General features: G+C 35.6%; 1 protein-coding gene across 11 annotated transcripts in view; it reads right to left on the bottom strand.

The window, feature by feature from the left end:
- Positions 1-5541: 5541 nt before the first annotated feature.
- MECOM (MDS1 and EVI1 complex locus) overlaps positions 5542-16346 on the bottom strand; it is a 556962-nt gene continuing 546157 nt past the window's right edge. For 10 of the 11 annotated variants that reach the window (XM_037841185.1, XM_037841190.1, XM_037841171.1 and 7 more), the window contains 4 exons: positions 16164-16308; positions 12657-12893; positions 9572-9755; positions 5754-5888 (listed from right to left, as the gene is read on the bottom strand). In XM_037841185.1, coding sequence (XP_037697113.1) covers positions 5754-5888; positions 9572-9755; positions 12657-12893; positions 16164-16308 — 701 coding nt within the window. Of the gene's footprint in view, positions 5889-9571; positions 9756-12656; positions 12894-16163; positions 16309-16346 lie in introns of all 11 variants that reach the window. The other variant, XM_037841158.1, reaches the window with a different exon arrangement.

Here is a 16346-nt window from a genome sequence, read left to right as displayed (position 1 = left end):
TGGTGAGCAACTGTAACAGGACTACTTAATCTGCATTAATGGGTGGGGGGTGAGACGCTATCAAGGGGCCTGGATGCTTGAAAACCTCATTCTATAGACTCCTCTGCCAGCTGTTATCCTGTGAGGTACTCTCAGCAAAAGGCACTGGTGAGAGGTGAAAAGGCAGAAGGAAGGGCAAAGTCAGTCTACTTCTGACTCCATCAGTGGTAGCAACAGCTAGGCAACCAGGGGTTCCAGCAACATAGAAGGGGCAGCTGCTGGGCGGTGGCAGCAGCAGCACCTGCAGTAGTGCCCCCCAAATCCACTGTGAGTGGATCCCTAGCAGCTTCCTGGTCTCTGGTTTACACCATTTTCTTCCTTTGACTCTTCCAATCCTTCCCTTGCATTAAATCTTGTTCCTCTTGAAACATTTTGAGTGATTTCTGGTTTGCTTTGTAGACACTGACTTACTGAATGCTTTAGATTCAGATGAATGCTTTATTTTCTTACTGACCATGTTTTATTAGAGCACCTCAAAGATGTTTGGAAATTCTTTCACGAATGAACTAATTTGCTTTAACTCTGGGTAATACTTGGCTATTAGACTTTAACTCTATTGTCAGTCTTGGTAGAGTTATCTTTTGGAGTCCAAATTAAAGCATTTCCAAAAAATAACAAGCATTACTTCAAGAATTCTCTCAAAAAAGTAATACTGTGATAATTGTAGGTCTTATGTTTCCTGGAACAGTTCTTTTTTCATATGTGCTATCATGTTATCTCTGTAAATAGCCTTTTAATCTCCAAATCCTGTGTTCTTTCTTGCAAATGTTGCCTCATTCATATATGTTACTTTTCATATGATATAGGTGGTAAGGATATTTTTTGTTTTTTATGCCCATAATTTATTCCCATTTTGGCAGTGAGAGAACTAGCCTCTGCTCTCCCACACGTTTAGGTAAGTTCAGTTGTGCTCTTGATCAAGTTACCTGGCCTTCCATTAGCCAGTGGGCCAATTTAATGCTCTTTCCCTAGAATTTTAAGCTGGAGCCAAAGTGATCAAGAAGAATGAAAATGATGGTAGTCAATTCATCGTGATGAAAACAGCCTAAGGGGTTGCCCAGTGGCTTTTGCTACTTGCCTACCCAGGGTGGTCCTGGGCCATGTCTTAGGCCTGGTTCTCCAGGCTTTCCCTTCAATTATGTAAGCTCTCACATATCCATCCAGGAATTTGCTTCTTTGCTTAAGTTGGATAGAATTAGACTTTTTCAGCCTGAAGAACCATAATAAATAGAGGGGATTGTACTTTTCTTTTCTTAATCCATGTTGTATCAAGGGCAGTTTCTTGTATTCAGAAAGAGTTAAGCAGAATATAATGGGTAATAAAATATTAACCAATTCTCTTGGGGAGGAGCTGGCTGAATCACTAAACTCTTCTGTACTCTTGGACTCAATCTGTTTGGTAGTTTTTTTTCTTTCACTCTTCCCACTTCTCCCCACCTTCCTTACAATAATTCCTTTAAACCATGAGAGAATGAAATAAGTACACTTCTTAACTACACTTGCTTTTACCTTTACTTTCTCTCATGCTGACTCTTAACCATTTTAGAGAGGCTTAACCACACCACTTTAATAATTGCAAAACATAGATTTGGGATAAACCTTTTTTTCCTTCCCCTCACAAGGGTGACAAGGAAACTCAAGCCACCTGCTAGGAATTTGCAAACATGATGACTAAGGCCCTTATTAAGGAAGCATTTAGGGTCTTTCAAAAGCACTGGTATTGTTGGTTCTGACTTGAGATAAGCTGAATTAAGAAAAAGCCTGGGAACCAATCCTTGGCTCTTACCTTAAAAACTTCACAGCCGAGATAGACGCCTAAATGTCTCCTGGGCACCTTTGCCATCTCCTCAGCCTCATTCCCTGTGGGGGCACATTGCCCTGGGTTTTGAACTTTCCCTTTTGACTTCTTAAGCTATGACTAGATCAGGGAGCCTGAGACTGTTGGCTAAGTGTGGCCTAAGGATGCAGACTCACTGTGGTCAGCCAGTTTCCAGCAGAGTGACCTTGAGCCAGGTTTAAACTCTCAGTTTCCTCATCTGTGAAACAGGGATAACACTGCCCATGTGCAGGCCTATGTGATGATTAATTGAGTGAATGGTTGAAAGTTTCAGCATACTGGTAACATAATAGGCAGTTAAAACATGAACAACTCTTCTTATTTATTCTGTACAGAAATGAGATTGGTAGGTGGTTATTACTTGAAAATAAAATTACAAATTTTCCTACACTTTGAACACGTGTTTTCTTAACTGTCCTTGAATTTTTTGAGAGCACTCAAAAATTATACTGGATGCCACATGTTTCAAAAGGCTGAGCTTTATTTTTCAAACCTACATATTTGTTCAAGAAACAATTCTAAACTTTTTGCTAGAAGATTTCCATACTCACTTTTCTATAGGCTAGCATCAACTTCTGTTGTATCCTAAATTCTTCTTCTCAGCATAGTGTATGTGTATGTGTCTGTCTAGATGTATATGGGAACCTATATGTGCAGATGTATATGGGAACCTATATGTGCATAATGTATATGCAGACATGTATACACACACATATATATTCTATTCACTTAGCTATTACCATGAAAAGTGTTAGTTGTATTGATTTATCACTGCCTTCCTAAGAGTGTACAATCTTTTTCTACTAAGACTACTCCATAAACACTTTGCATTTGTAGAATGTTTATCAAATATTTCCAAAAAATTATTTTATTTTAAATTTGACATTAACAGAAACTCAAGACAGTAGCAGGAGGAGCAGGTATTAGTAACCTTTTTTTAGAGATGAGATTTTGAGAGGTATGTGACTTGCCCCAAGACCAGTCAAGTAGTGGAGCCAGAACACAAACATAGGCCTTTAGTTTCCAAATCCAATACAGTCTTCACCATATCTCACCAGCTCCCCACAGGAGCATGTGGTGCAGGATTGCTGGCAAAATGAATGGAAAAAGAAAAGTAGAAATGTGAGGCTTGAAAGCCTTTTTGGAATTTGGAGGGACTGAATATTAGCAAATAACTGAAATGCCATGCTCAAAGTCTAACAAGAATTCAGTAGCATTGGAAGAATTGCTTACAGTTTGTAGGAATATTCTTTTAAAAATAAAACAAAGTGGAGATCATGTTCCAGATCTTCACTCTTTCAATGTCCCAAATACCAGAATTTTAGTCTCATTGTTTATAGACCAAATTCATAGCTTAAGCATATTTCTTGAAAACTTCCTGTGCATGCTTTCTATCTTAAAAACCAATATTTATACCCTGTATTTTTAATTCCTATAGTATGTACATGTAGACACAATGTAAGGAGATTCACGATGTTTCTGGCATTGTGGCTAAGAATGAATAAATAAATGAACAAAGGAATGAGTCTGGATCTATTTCCATGTGTCATATTTATTCTTCAGGCCTTGTTAAAACCTCCAGAGTCAGCCCAAATTGGAATAACCCTATTCTAAAACAATTTGGCAGTATACGCAAGGAGCAAAAACATATTCATGATTGCTTTCCCACCAGAGAATTTAATATATGGAAATACCACTCCTCACATTCTAGCCCTGCATGTACATATGAGAATACAAGAAAATAGTTTTATGCATGAAAATTAAAATACTGTTACCCTAGTGAAAAGTTGAAAATAGCACACGTTTTCACAAAATTGAAATTATTGAAGACATTATTGCAAATCAAACTTGATGGACTATTGGGCAACTGCTAAGTGATTATTTTGAAGGATGTGTAGCAATATGCAGTGCTACTTTGTCACAAGTAATGATAGAAAACACAAAATTATGTCTACACTCTGATTATAACCAGGAAAAAATAATTTTTTGCATATGGACCAAAACTTAAAAACAACATGGATAAGTTAAAGATTTCACTTTGTTTTGTTTTGTTTTGTTTTCCTCTTGTGAATTGGTTAATGGTATTTGAGTAATTAAAAACAAAAATAAGAAACAGAGCACCTTTTGGCACACTCTATGTCAAGTCGAGTAGAAAAAGTGGGCATTCCTCCGTCTCTCTCTGTCGTAACTAAAATGGGTGCTAGGGACACAGAATGACACCAGGACTGTGGAATGGTGTACGTGAGCCCTGACTTTGCCACCATATGGAGAAAGTTCAGAACAACGAGCAGGAGATACCCCAACTTCCTGTTGGCCAAGAATTATCAATGTCATCTAAAAACAATACAAGAATGGTCTAGATTCCATGTTTCTATTAGGGCATCAAGGTCACTGACATCATATCTTCAAATCATTGGATCCCAAAGGAAAACTAAAATTGCTTGAGAGGGGAAAATACCACACAGTGGGAAAAATAATCATTTTTGTAAGTCTTTATTTTTTTTTAGTTGCTCCTCCCATAGTAATGCACTGAAAGGCATAACAGTTTCTATTGTACAAAGCATTTGAAGAAAGTACCTCAACTTGCCGATTATTTCAAAATGAGATTACAAACAAAAAGAAAACAAATCTGGTTCCTCAATAAAGGGCAAAATAACTGAATACAGTCTGTTATTTACTCTCCTCTTTTAACATAAGGTCTGGGACACTTCATCTTACAAATAGGATTAACATGAACATAACATCACACAAGCTTGCAGACAACCAGCATAAAATATGGGGTACAGTTCTTAATCAGAAGAATCATGCTTTCATGAAGAAATTATAATCATTTATACAATTGAATCAATTCAGTATTACAAAAACTAAGTTGCATCTATTCGTTATTTAGTTCATTAAGAAGGAAAACAAAACAACAAAAAAGGAATGTTAAGAAAAGCCAACACCATTTGGCACTCCCATACACAGGTCAAGTCACCTTGGTCCTTGAAATTGAAAAGGGGTGTGCCTCGGACATCATAGAATAGTGGCTGACTGGAACAGTGCTATCAAAATCAACAAACAACAGTTTGCCAACAAATAAATACATGATACACACAACACAAAAAAATTAAACATTAAAAAACAGTGACATGATTGTCTAAAATTAAGATGTTATTACAAGGATTTGGCAAACATTTTATTAGTGGTACAGCGGTACTGGTGATGAACAGGATACTTCTCTTTGAGCATTGAACTTCCATAGTTTACAGTATACACATACCCTTTTCCCCTATTTTTAAACAACGTAGTTAAGAAGGCAAAGGTTAATGGGGAACAAGAACTCCGTTACCAGCGTCTATAATAATCGAGTGTGCATTTCACCCAACTACTTCCATCTTCAAAGGGTTAAATTACATAAAACTTTAACAAAGAAAAAAATTAAATCTGTAATTAAAAGCAACTGTTCCCAATCATGTGTCAGGTGATCTTGTACAAAAAAAGATTCCGTTTCTATGGAGTGTTCCTACGTATCAATGCCGCCATCTCAACTGCCCGTCTCTCCCACCCACACCCTTGGGCAGGGTGAACTGGAAGAGATCTTCTGCCCAGCAAGTTTTTCATGTTCACTGAAACACTTGAAGTCGCACTGATCCTACAGAAGTCAGCAGCTGCCTTTGCTGTGCAAAACAAAATATTGAGAATAAATAGTTTCTTTTTTCTTCCTTTTCTCTTTCTTTCTTTTTTTTTTTAATTATTCAGTTTAAGGTCACCAGACTTTAAATGAGTGACCCTTCAGGTTTATAAGGCAATCTGCTCAGCAGTCTTTTAAATAGTCCTATATGAAAGAGCCATGCTACTGTCGGACTTGGTCCCACTCAAGTCAACCTTGGAAATGTCATACGTGGCTTATGGACTGGATGGCACTGGATTCCGCTGCAGCCCTGGCCATACTGTGCCACACGTTGGAAGAACTGTGGGATGTAGAATGGAGGGACTCCTTGTCGGACAATGACAACATCATAGCATACGCCTGAGGTAAAAATGAGAGACACAGTAAATCACATTTGAAAAACGTCACTTACAATTTGAAGAATATTGTTGGCGAACATTAGGAAGGGAAAGGACTCTCAGGAAGAGCACCCCTCATGGGTGTGTTTGGAAAAGTTTGGGTCATATGTTTTTGTTGTTGTTATAAAGATGTGTATTTACTGCTGGCCTTTGGTGCCTAGGGTCCACAAAAGTGATATATCCTATAAAATAGAAACTGTCCCATCTGAAATGTCAATAGTGCCTCCATATAGAAACATGAGTCTCCCCCTACCCAACTATGTATACAGTGATCCACTGACTTCACGTGTTCAATTCACCGAAAATATTATTGTGTGCTTACAAAAGAGGGAGAACTGAAAATGCAAATACGTATAGGTCTAAACCTGTCTTGATAGCACTGTGGTCTAGTAAAGGAAATGACTCCTGCTCTTTATAACTGAGAAAGTATGGAAGGTGAAATGACTTGCCCAAAGCCATCCACTAGCTAGTGAGGGAGACACAACTAAAACACTTCTTCCAACTTTTAATCCAGAGTCCTTTCTCCAATTCCCCTCCTTGCTTGAAATATTCAATAGTAAAACCCAAATATTCGATAGTGGAAGTTGGTCTTTCAAAGGTAAAAGATAAAAGTTAGCTCAACCAAAAAATAAATCAAAACACAAGAAAGACCCAACAAACGTTCTAGCTAACTCGTGCTCCTGAATCTGCTAAGCATAAGGTACACAGAGGTACACTGTGTGGCAATGCTCTTTCTTCCCTATTATCATGTCAAATTTTAAATAACTGTTCGCAGAATCTCCCATTTACTGCCAAGCAAAATATTCAAATGAAATGTTTGGTCTTGACTTGTGAGTGAACTTTTCACTGTTGATTTGCCATTGTTGGTCTCATCCATTGCTAAACTTGCTTGTCAAAATGCTGCTGAAGTGGAATCATTAAAGTCCTGCCAAAGACATTCCACTGTCTGTAAACAAAGACAAAATGCCTCTGTTAGGCAGAATTTCATCTCTGAGAGTCATGCTGGGACATGTGGCTGGTCTGTGGTTTCTTCCGTAATCATGGCATTCAGTTAGAAAATCTGCCCTTGCAGCCTGATTTTTATTTGCTGGGTCATTGCTCTAAATGTACACATTTAACTTTTATGTACATGACTTGCCATCTGGAACTCTGCAAAGCCTCCACATCCATTTAACAAATGTTTCTTGAACATCTACTCTATGCTAGGCACTGTGCTAGGTGCTGGGGAATCCAGGATAAATAAAACACAGTCCTTGTCCTTGTAGATTTTAGAGGAGGGGTTAAGTGAGCACTGAATGTATATCTGTTCCACTTATATACCCAAGGTTAGAAATCAAGATGAGGAATATTCTGAAAAAGTCTTAACAAAACTCATTCCAATATTTGGAAAGATGAAAGGAAATATAAAGAAAACGCTGGAGATCTGAGTTTTAATTTGGACCTCTACCCTGCCTTTACTTAACCAGCTGTGTGACCTTGTTTAACCATTCAAACTTTGCTTTACACACATAAAATGATGATAATAATAGTATTTGCTTTCAAGGATTATGGAGAATCGCAGGCACTAACTTCCATAAAATGCTCAGTGTGCTTGTCATAAATTTTACCAATTATCATAAACTAATTTCATGGCAGGTTGTGTCAGAGAAGTTCTTATGCAGCATGCAGACATTATCATTTCTGTATTGGTCAACTATTTTGGATTCAATTGCTATGAGAATCATAGACACAGTAAAGATATGAATGTTATCAGTAAAGCATCTGAACCTGTTCAGATTCTATGAAATTACAAATACAGAATATCTGCCTTCTGTTATTAAAAGGAAATGATCATTTTCAAGCAAATAACTGGCAGTAACAATAATCACTGAATGAAGAGTCTCATGAAATAAAGTCAATTTGCAAAAATGTGTGATCATTTTCAAACTGATACATATGATTTGATCAAGTATCCAAATAACTGTGAGCTAGGATTGCAAAATGCTAGTATTTCCTGTGATAGTAATGGCCAGCTCAGCTGGGTAGGCACTTCATGTTAAAATGCTGGTATTGAAATATGTCATATCCATTATCTCTTTGTTCCCAGGCTCTTTTGCTTTCCATTGCATCAAATAGTTTCTGGAGTTTTCAAGTATTGTCTCTTACAATGGAAAGTATTTTGGGTGGAATAATTAAAAGAAAAAATCAGATTCTTCAGTATCTCAGATCACTAACTAGGAAGAAATAATGGGAAACCAAGTATTTCAAAAATACTAGTCACCTCTTATTGGTGTCTCTAAGTGAAAATGAGATGCCTGCTCTGGCTAGTTTACTCTTTTTTTTTAAATTTTGTTTTTGTTTATTGGCTAATTTACTTTTAATGCTAAAAACTGAAAAATTCCTTTGTATCCTCATTGAATCATAAAAAAGAAAGGGTTCTTAAACACCTTCTCCATCTAACACACTTTACAATGAAGAAATGCACTGCAGTCATTAAAGAAGTCCTTAAGTTCATAAAGAGGCCTTTAGAATTGGAGTTGGCTGCTTTTAACTAAATTCAGAAAGAACATTTATTTTTCCTAGTACTATACCTGACACCTTAGACTTTTCAATGAATTGACTTATTTTTAAAAATCTCTATTGTCCCATTGACACAATTCTTTTCCCCACCTTAGTTGAGATAGTGCTGCATTTGTTATTAGGACCAGCCCAAAACACTGAGACAAATAGGAAATCATTTCCTTATTTATAATACAAGCCAATATGACCACATTGTTTGAAACGTCAAGTCACTTCTAAAGTGGACTAATGGATCAAACAATTAGACCGAAGTCACTAATAAATATGGTATTAATAGGAAGCTGCTGCTGATTCTTTTTTTCTTTTTTGTTTTTTTCTTTACCTGAGAGAACAATCTGGTTAAATGTAAATGTCAAGCAAAAAGTACTGGCTTCCTTTATTGTGTGATAAAAGAACTGAGACGCTTTTAACTATATTTATGGATCTTTAAATGGATTTATTTTTAGTTATGAAAATGATGAAAGAATGCTGATGTGGCCAATGATTTGGAGTACAATTCATTCATTCAGTAAAAATTCATAGTTTAATTTCCAGATAATTTCATCTCTGATCCTCAGTTTCCACTTGTACTCCTAAATTCTATAATTAGATGACTTGTTAATTAACTATACACAACAATTTACTAGACATGGTAAGGGAAAAAATAATAGATGAATGAATTTGCTTTCCACAAATCTTAGAATATAATTATGTTGACAAAAATTATAGACACAAAGCTATCAGACACTAATTCTGAGATAAGATATAAATGGATGCAAGCTGGCATTATGGACTATCCATATAGAAGTAAGCGAATTACAAAGTACAGATTGCTGTAGGACAGTTTGCCACAGATGTTTCTGTGAAGAATGCAGACATATTAATTACTGTATGGTTAACTATTTTGGATTTGATCACAGAGTAAAGATATGCACATTTTGGGTAAAACATCTCAAGCTGTTCAGATCCTATTGTATTGCAAAGATAGAATATCTGTCTTTTCTTAACCACAGGAAATGAACATTTTCATGTACAAGGTCACCATGACGTTATGAACATTTTCATGTACAAGGTCACCATGACGTTAGACTGTGGCCAAGTAGGTACCTGTGATTTGGACTTTCTCTGCAGCGGCTGCTTCAGTTCCTCCGGCATGTGGGAAGTACTGAAAGAAGACAGCTCAGCCTCAGCATATTGATTATCTTCTATTTTCCTCATTTTGAGGCTATCGGTGAAATGCCTTATATGATCTAGAGCAGAAAGTCCAGTTTTATATTCTTCCTCTTTATACCTAAAATGAACGAATGGAAAAGCATAGTTTTGTTTTGTTTTTTCCTTTTTCAGTGTTATCCAATTAAACCACTTTTCATTTGAATCTGTGCAGCTGGCAAGCTTTCATCTTGTACATGCAATGTGGAGTAGTATACATCATTATTGGGTCCTTTAAAATGTTTACAAAGATCATATCTCAAAATATTTATTTCTCAAATATTTAGTAACAAAAGTGAAGAGTATATTTAAGATAGAGTTAAAGTCAATGACAGGTAAGTCAGCAATGCAGTAGAGACAGAATTTGTACATTTATAACTTCCATTTAACATAAAGCAAATTACAGTAATAGTTAGTCAGCACTCACCCGCAGCATAAACATATAATACCCTCATCATTTTAATTATTCGTTTTTTTTTTCTATTTAAAAATCTATCATCTATACACAAGCATACCTCAGAGATATGGGTTTGGTTCCAGACCACCATAATAAGACAAATCTTGCAATAATGCAACTCACATGAATTTTTGGGTTTCCCAGTGCATATAACATGTTTACACTATAGTCTATTTAGTATGCAATAGCATTATGCCTAAAAAACAATGTACAGACCTTAACTAAAAAATGCTTCATTGCTAAAAAATGCTAATCAGCATCTGAGTCTTCAGTGAATCATAATCTTTTTGCTGGTGGACGGTCTTGCCTAGATGTTGATGGTTGCTGACTGAACAAGATTGCTAAATGTGGCAGTGTCTGTGGAAATTTCTTAAAATAAGTCAACAGTGAAGTTTGCTGCATTGATTGACCCTTTTTCATGAAAGATTTCTCTGTAGTCTGCAATGACATTTGATAGTGTTTAACCCACAGTAGAACTTCTTTCAAAATTTTAGTCTATCCTCTCAAACCCTGCCTTGCTTTATGAACTAAGTTTATGTAATATTCCAAATCCTTTGTTGTCACTTCAACAATGTTCATAGCATCTCCGCCAGAAGTAGATTCCATCTCAAGAAACCACTTTCTTTGCTCATCCATAAGAGGCAACTCTTCATCCTTTCAAGTTTTACCCTGAGATTGCAGCAATTCGGTCACATCTTCAGGCTCCACTTCTACTTCTAGCCTCTCTTTCTGTTTCCAACACATCTGCAGTTTCTTCCTCCACTGAAGGCTTGAACCCCTCAAAGTTATCAATGAAGACTGGAATCAACTTCTTCCAAATGCCTGTTAATGTTCATATTTTAACCTCCTCCCAAGAATCACAAATTATCGTAGCTAGATCTTCTGGGTAACTTGCTGCAGCTTCTACATCAGCACCTGCTACTTCACCTTGTACCTTTATGTTATGGAGACAGCATCTTTCCTCAAATCTCATGAACCGACTTCTGCTAGCGTCAAAATTTTCTTCTACAGCTTCCTCACCTCTCTCAGCCTTCATAGAAGAGAGTTAGGGCCTTGCTCTGGATTAGGCTTTGGCTTAAGGGAATGTTGGGGCTGGTTGGATCTTTTATCCAGAACACTAAAACTTTCTCTGTATCAGCAATAAGGCTGTTTCACTTTCTTATCATTCATATGTTCACTGAGTAGCACTTTCAATCTCCTTCAAGAACTTTTCCTTTGCATTCACCATTTGGCCAACTGTTTGGTGCAAGGGGCCCAGCTTTCAGCCTATCTCAGCTTTCGACATGCCTTCCTCACTAAGCTTAATGATTTCCAACTTTTGAGTTAAAGTGAGAGATGTGTGACTCTTCCTTTCACTTGAACAATTAGAGTCCATTGTAGAGTTAACTGGCCTAATTTCAATATTGGTGTGTCTCAGGGAATCATGAAGCCTGAGGAGAGGGAGAGAGATGAGGGAATGACCTATCGGTGGAGCTGTCGGAACACACACATTTATTGATTTAGCTTGCCGTTTTATATGGGCACGGTTAGTGGCACCCCAAAACGGTTACAATAGTAACATCAAAGATCACAGGTACATATCACTATAACAGATATAAGAATAATGAGAAAGTTTGAAACTGTGTGAGCATTACCAAAATGTGATACAGACACACAAAGTGAGCACAAACTGTTGGAAAAATGGTGCCCATAGACTTGTTCAATGCAGCATTGCCACAAACCTTCAATTTGTGAAAAATGAAATATCTGAGAGGCACAATAAAATAAAGTGCAATAAAACAAGGTATGCCTATATAATATTCTCATTAATTTAACTATTTGGATAACTTTTTCCATTTAACAATATATCGTCTCTATAGATAACAAGTAAATCAAATGAAGTGAAATTTGTTATCTTTCCATAATATTTGACAGGTATTAATAATCACACCAGATTATTGAATGAATTAGATAAGGTCCACATCTCTATTTTTCTTTGGGTTTTTATAGTTAGGGTCTAGAGTAAATCTTTATGACTTTTGATTTGGCAATGGATTCTTAGCTATGATATCAAAAGCATGTGCAACCATCAAAAACTAGAAAAATATGGCTTCATCAAAATTTAAAACTTTGTACATCAAAGAACATTACCAAGAAAGTGAAAAGAAAATCTACAAAGTGGAAGTAAATTTTTGCAAATCATATATCTGATAAAGATCTAGTACCCAGAATGTACACAGGTAGAGTTTAAAAATAATTGATCTTGTATTTGTGTGATTGTCATTTATCCTTCCTTACAAGTTAATCAAAATTCACAAATTCTGATGGGTTTACATGCCAGGGATTACCATGATGGCCACATTATTTTCATCTATTTAAAATCAATGCACTTATTATGGCTTACTAATTCAAATACAGTCTTCATGAATCATCAGATTATTACTCAGATATTGCTGTCACTTAATATACTGCTCTAATGGAAAAACAGAGCAGAAGAAATCACAATGTTTTATTATTGTTTTTTAAGTAAAATCACAGACCCCTTACCTCATAGGGGAGGTCTTGCAACTCATCTCCAGGATGCTGGTTTCTTCATAATCATCATCAGGGTTTCCTTCATGTAAATTACTTGTCACTGGTTCCTTTCCCGTTTTTCCAGTAATATCATTGTCTTCATCTTCCTCATCTAACAACACCTCATCTTCTACTTCTTCATCATCCAGTAAGTCTGAATTTTGACTGGTCACCAAAGCCTTTTCATCCTTAAAGTGACTGCCATTCATTCTTTCAAAAGTGTAAAATGAAAAAGGTCCAATTATTGGTTTGGTTTTAAACAAGCAGTTAACTATTATCACATCCTTCAAACAACATTTTAGAACTCCAACATTTATGTAGGAAATGTTTAACATCTATGGTTCATGGCAACCACGGGAAAAAATCTAATGTCACAAATGAAAACATGAAGAAACACATAATTGGATGATTATTCAGATCAGAAATGGAGCCTTTGTCAGAACTGGAAAAACAACTTCAGTCTTCTATTCCTTATCAGGCCTTTTCCTGATAAATGATATTGTTATATACAATATTAAAAAGCACCTAATTACCAGATAAGTACCCACGATTTAAAATGATAGATTTCTGGAAGACTCATATCCCTGAATGGGATTGGCGGCAGCTTCAACAAACATGCCTGAAGTGAATATAAGAGTTCAAAGAAAATGTTAATGTAGCTGCCAAGGACCAACCTGGTTTGTTCAGTTGCTAGGTGATACTCTGGTATGTTACATTTAGACAATCTACCAGAACTTGGAAGTAAATTGAGAGTCCCCTTATTTCTACTATTTCTAAATTACCACTGTTAGTCTAAATGAGAGAATGTTCCTGTTTATCAAGGGAACACTGGGGTGTGAAAAGGTCTAGAAATACAATTGCAAAAATATTGTTTGAAGCTTAGCAAGCATGTCTAATATAATGATTAGAAAGAAGAATATTACATTTTTAAAAGTCATTTGTAATGTTTGTGGTTGCAAAAGTTGACTATGAATCAAAAATTTAATAATTATAAAAAGAGTTAAATTACATAGGACTCCTTATTTAATACACCTGAGAGCATTTATGAAACTAGGATAAACTTTACAGATGTTAAAATAAACATTCAAATATGTAAGTTGAATTTAGACTGCATTGTAAGATCCAAAAGTCAAATTTAAGTTGCAAAATAATTGTAAATATTTTTAATCAGAGACTATCTTCTCCTACCTGCCTCATTTTAAAGATATGCGACCAGGAAAGTTAAGGCACTTGCCAAAGTTCAGAAACTTGTTAGGGACAGAACAATCAGGCATCCAGGTCCTCGTTCCAGGGCGACTGATAATCTCCCCATTTAGCCTTACTCCTTTACCTAATTTGCTAATATTCCCTGAGATGGTTAAGTAAATTGCTATAGTCACCTACAATTTTCACATTTAATGTAACTATTTTTCAGATTACAGAACATCAGGTATCAGCAGTGCATGCTCCCCATCATCACTTTCTCAATTTAAAAAATGACCATAATTTAATATTTAGAATTTCCCAGGATAAAAATAAACAAATAAATAAAATAATCTTGGAAATGACAGATGCACATTGTAAAAATCCATTTGACCAGAAAAGTCATATTATTATTAAGCTTTTTATACAACCAATTTCTGAACCTCTTTTATCAAAGAATGATGAAAACATGTTTTGCACAGACATAAATTATTAGTTTCCAGATACAATGCCAACTTGCTAGCTTGAATGAATTGAAATTGTTATTTAAAAAAAAAAGAAAGAAAAAGTAAAAGAGCAAAAGAGTACATGGATGAAAACCAAAAGTAACAAAAGCCAACATGATTAAGAAAACATATTTGTTAATTATGCTTTCAAATGTGGCAATTTATGGGGGATAAAATATTCATCAAAAGTAGCCTGATAGGAGTTGAAGAGAAAAAAGTTAGATGACTCAACCTTATTACTTCTTTACTGTTTAGACATGGTGAAGCCAGATGTTATAGCTACACAGGCTCACAAATGTTCAGTTAAGAGCTAGAAGATCTGAATAGGCATCTCAGAATCCAGTGATTTTCGTTCAATATTTCTTACTTGCCTCATATAAATATCATTGTCAAAAGGTGAGATTGTTGTGAATGTCTTTCTTATTTATTCTCACTACTGTATACTTCTGATCATCTGCCTCATCTCTTTCTTACTCTCATGGACACAAGTACATACACAAAAATAGGCTGGCAGAGGGAAAGACACATCCAACTGCATAAGCTTGGAGCTCCTATCAGACCAAACAGAGGCCAGGAAGGGTTATGCAATGCTAGATCTTTCTCTCCTTTTTTCTGTAGATACACTTTTATGCAGCAGAAGCAGTCATATGTTTTTATGCTATCTTGGAAATACTATTTTTTTGTTTGTTTCAATGGGAAAACTACCTAAAATAATTAACTTTGACATTATAGCAGCATCAAAAATAGGGGACATTAACCTAATAATACTTGTGTGATGAGACATAACGGAACTTTCCTTAGCTAATTTCATTTTATATTAAAATTTACAGTGCAGCATCTTAATTTAATAGGCCATTAGATGGTTATGTTTAGAAAGGTCTAGTTCACAATAACAGACATTTAATTATAACTTACAGATAAGAAAAATCATATCCAATAGTTTTGGTGAAATAATGTTTCATTAACTTCACATAAAATGTAAGGTGCTAGATAAGCATTTATTATTATTGGCAGCACTGAAGTTTTCCTTTAAGAATTAAGCCATATATGTCTGATGTTTATCGTGACATGAGGAAGCCAGTGTACCCAGTCCTTAAAAACAAGGATGATCATACCAATTGAAACAAATATGCCAGAATTACATGAGCAACCATAAGAGAGTAGACAAAATAGTGATAGAATCTTCTTGAGAAGTCACAAATGGTTTCTATATAAAGGCTATTTGGGTGACACTCAAAACCTTAAAATGGATATTTCATATATAGATACGTGTGTGTGTGTGTATATATATATCCATTTGTTATATGTATGATATATGATAGTAAGCACTATTGACCAGCATTTCAACTCAATCACTGGGGTAGCTATCCCTTCTATTTGGCAGATTTGATAAAATACTCCAATTACTTATGAGAGAAGCAGAACAGCATGTTGGTCAAAGTGTGGTCTCTAGAAGCAGGCAGTCCAGGTTTAAATACCATTTATTAGTTTTATGACCTTTGGCAAGCTATTTAACCTTCAATGTCTCCATAACTTCACTAGTAAAATTAGGTAATAATGATCTCTATCTCATATGGTTAGTATGATAATTAAACTAATTAACACATATAAAGTGCTTAGAAGAGCATATGGTATTTAATATGCACTAAATAAATATTAGCCTTTGGTAATGGTGGTAATACCAATATTACAAAAGTGATTACAGTAAATTTATTTGAAAATATTTATTTCATAAGTCACAGAGATTTGGTTTTTTTGTTTTGTTTTGCTTCGTTTGTTTTTATGTCCTTACCTCTCTTCTATGTTCCTGGGTGACTGGCTGCTGTGGTTGCTATTTCCAATGAAATTTCGGATTTCTGTGAAGTAAGCATCTTCTTTGTCGTCGAGAATTGCACCTGTACTTTCCAGTTCAGAATGAGGCGATGATGTTGCTGTACCTGATGGGAGCAGAAAGCCTTTTTTTGATAAAGACTAT

Source organism: Choloepus didactylus, chromosome 1 (assembly GCF_015220235.1).
Source record: "Choloepus didactylus isolate mChoDid1 chromosome 1, mChoDid1.pri, whole genome shotgun sequence".
Lineage (NCBI taxonomy): Eukaryota > Metazoa > Chordata > Mammalia > Pilosa > Megalonychidae > Choloepus > Choloepus didactylus.
Note: the sequence above shows the minus strand (reverse complement) of the source record. Positions and strands in the feature narration are given on the sequence as shown.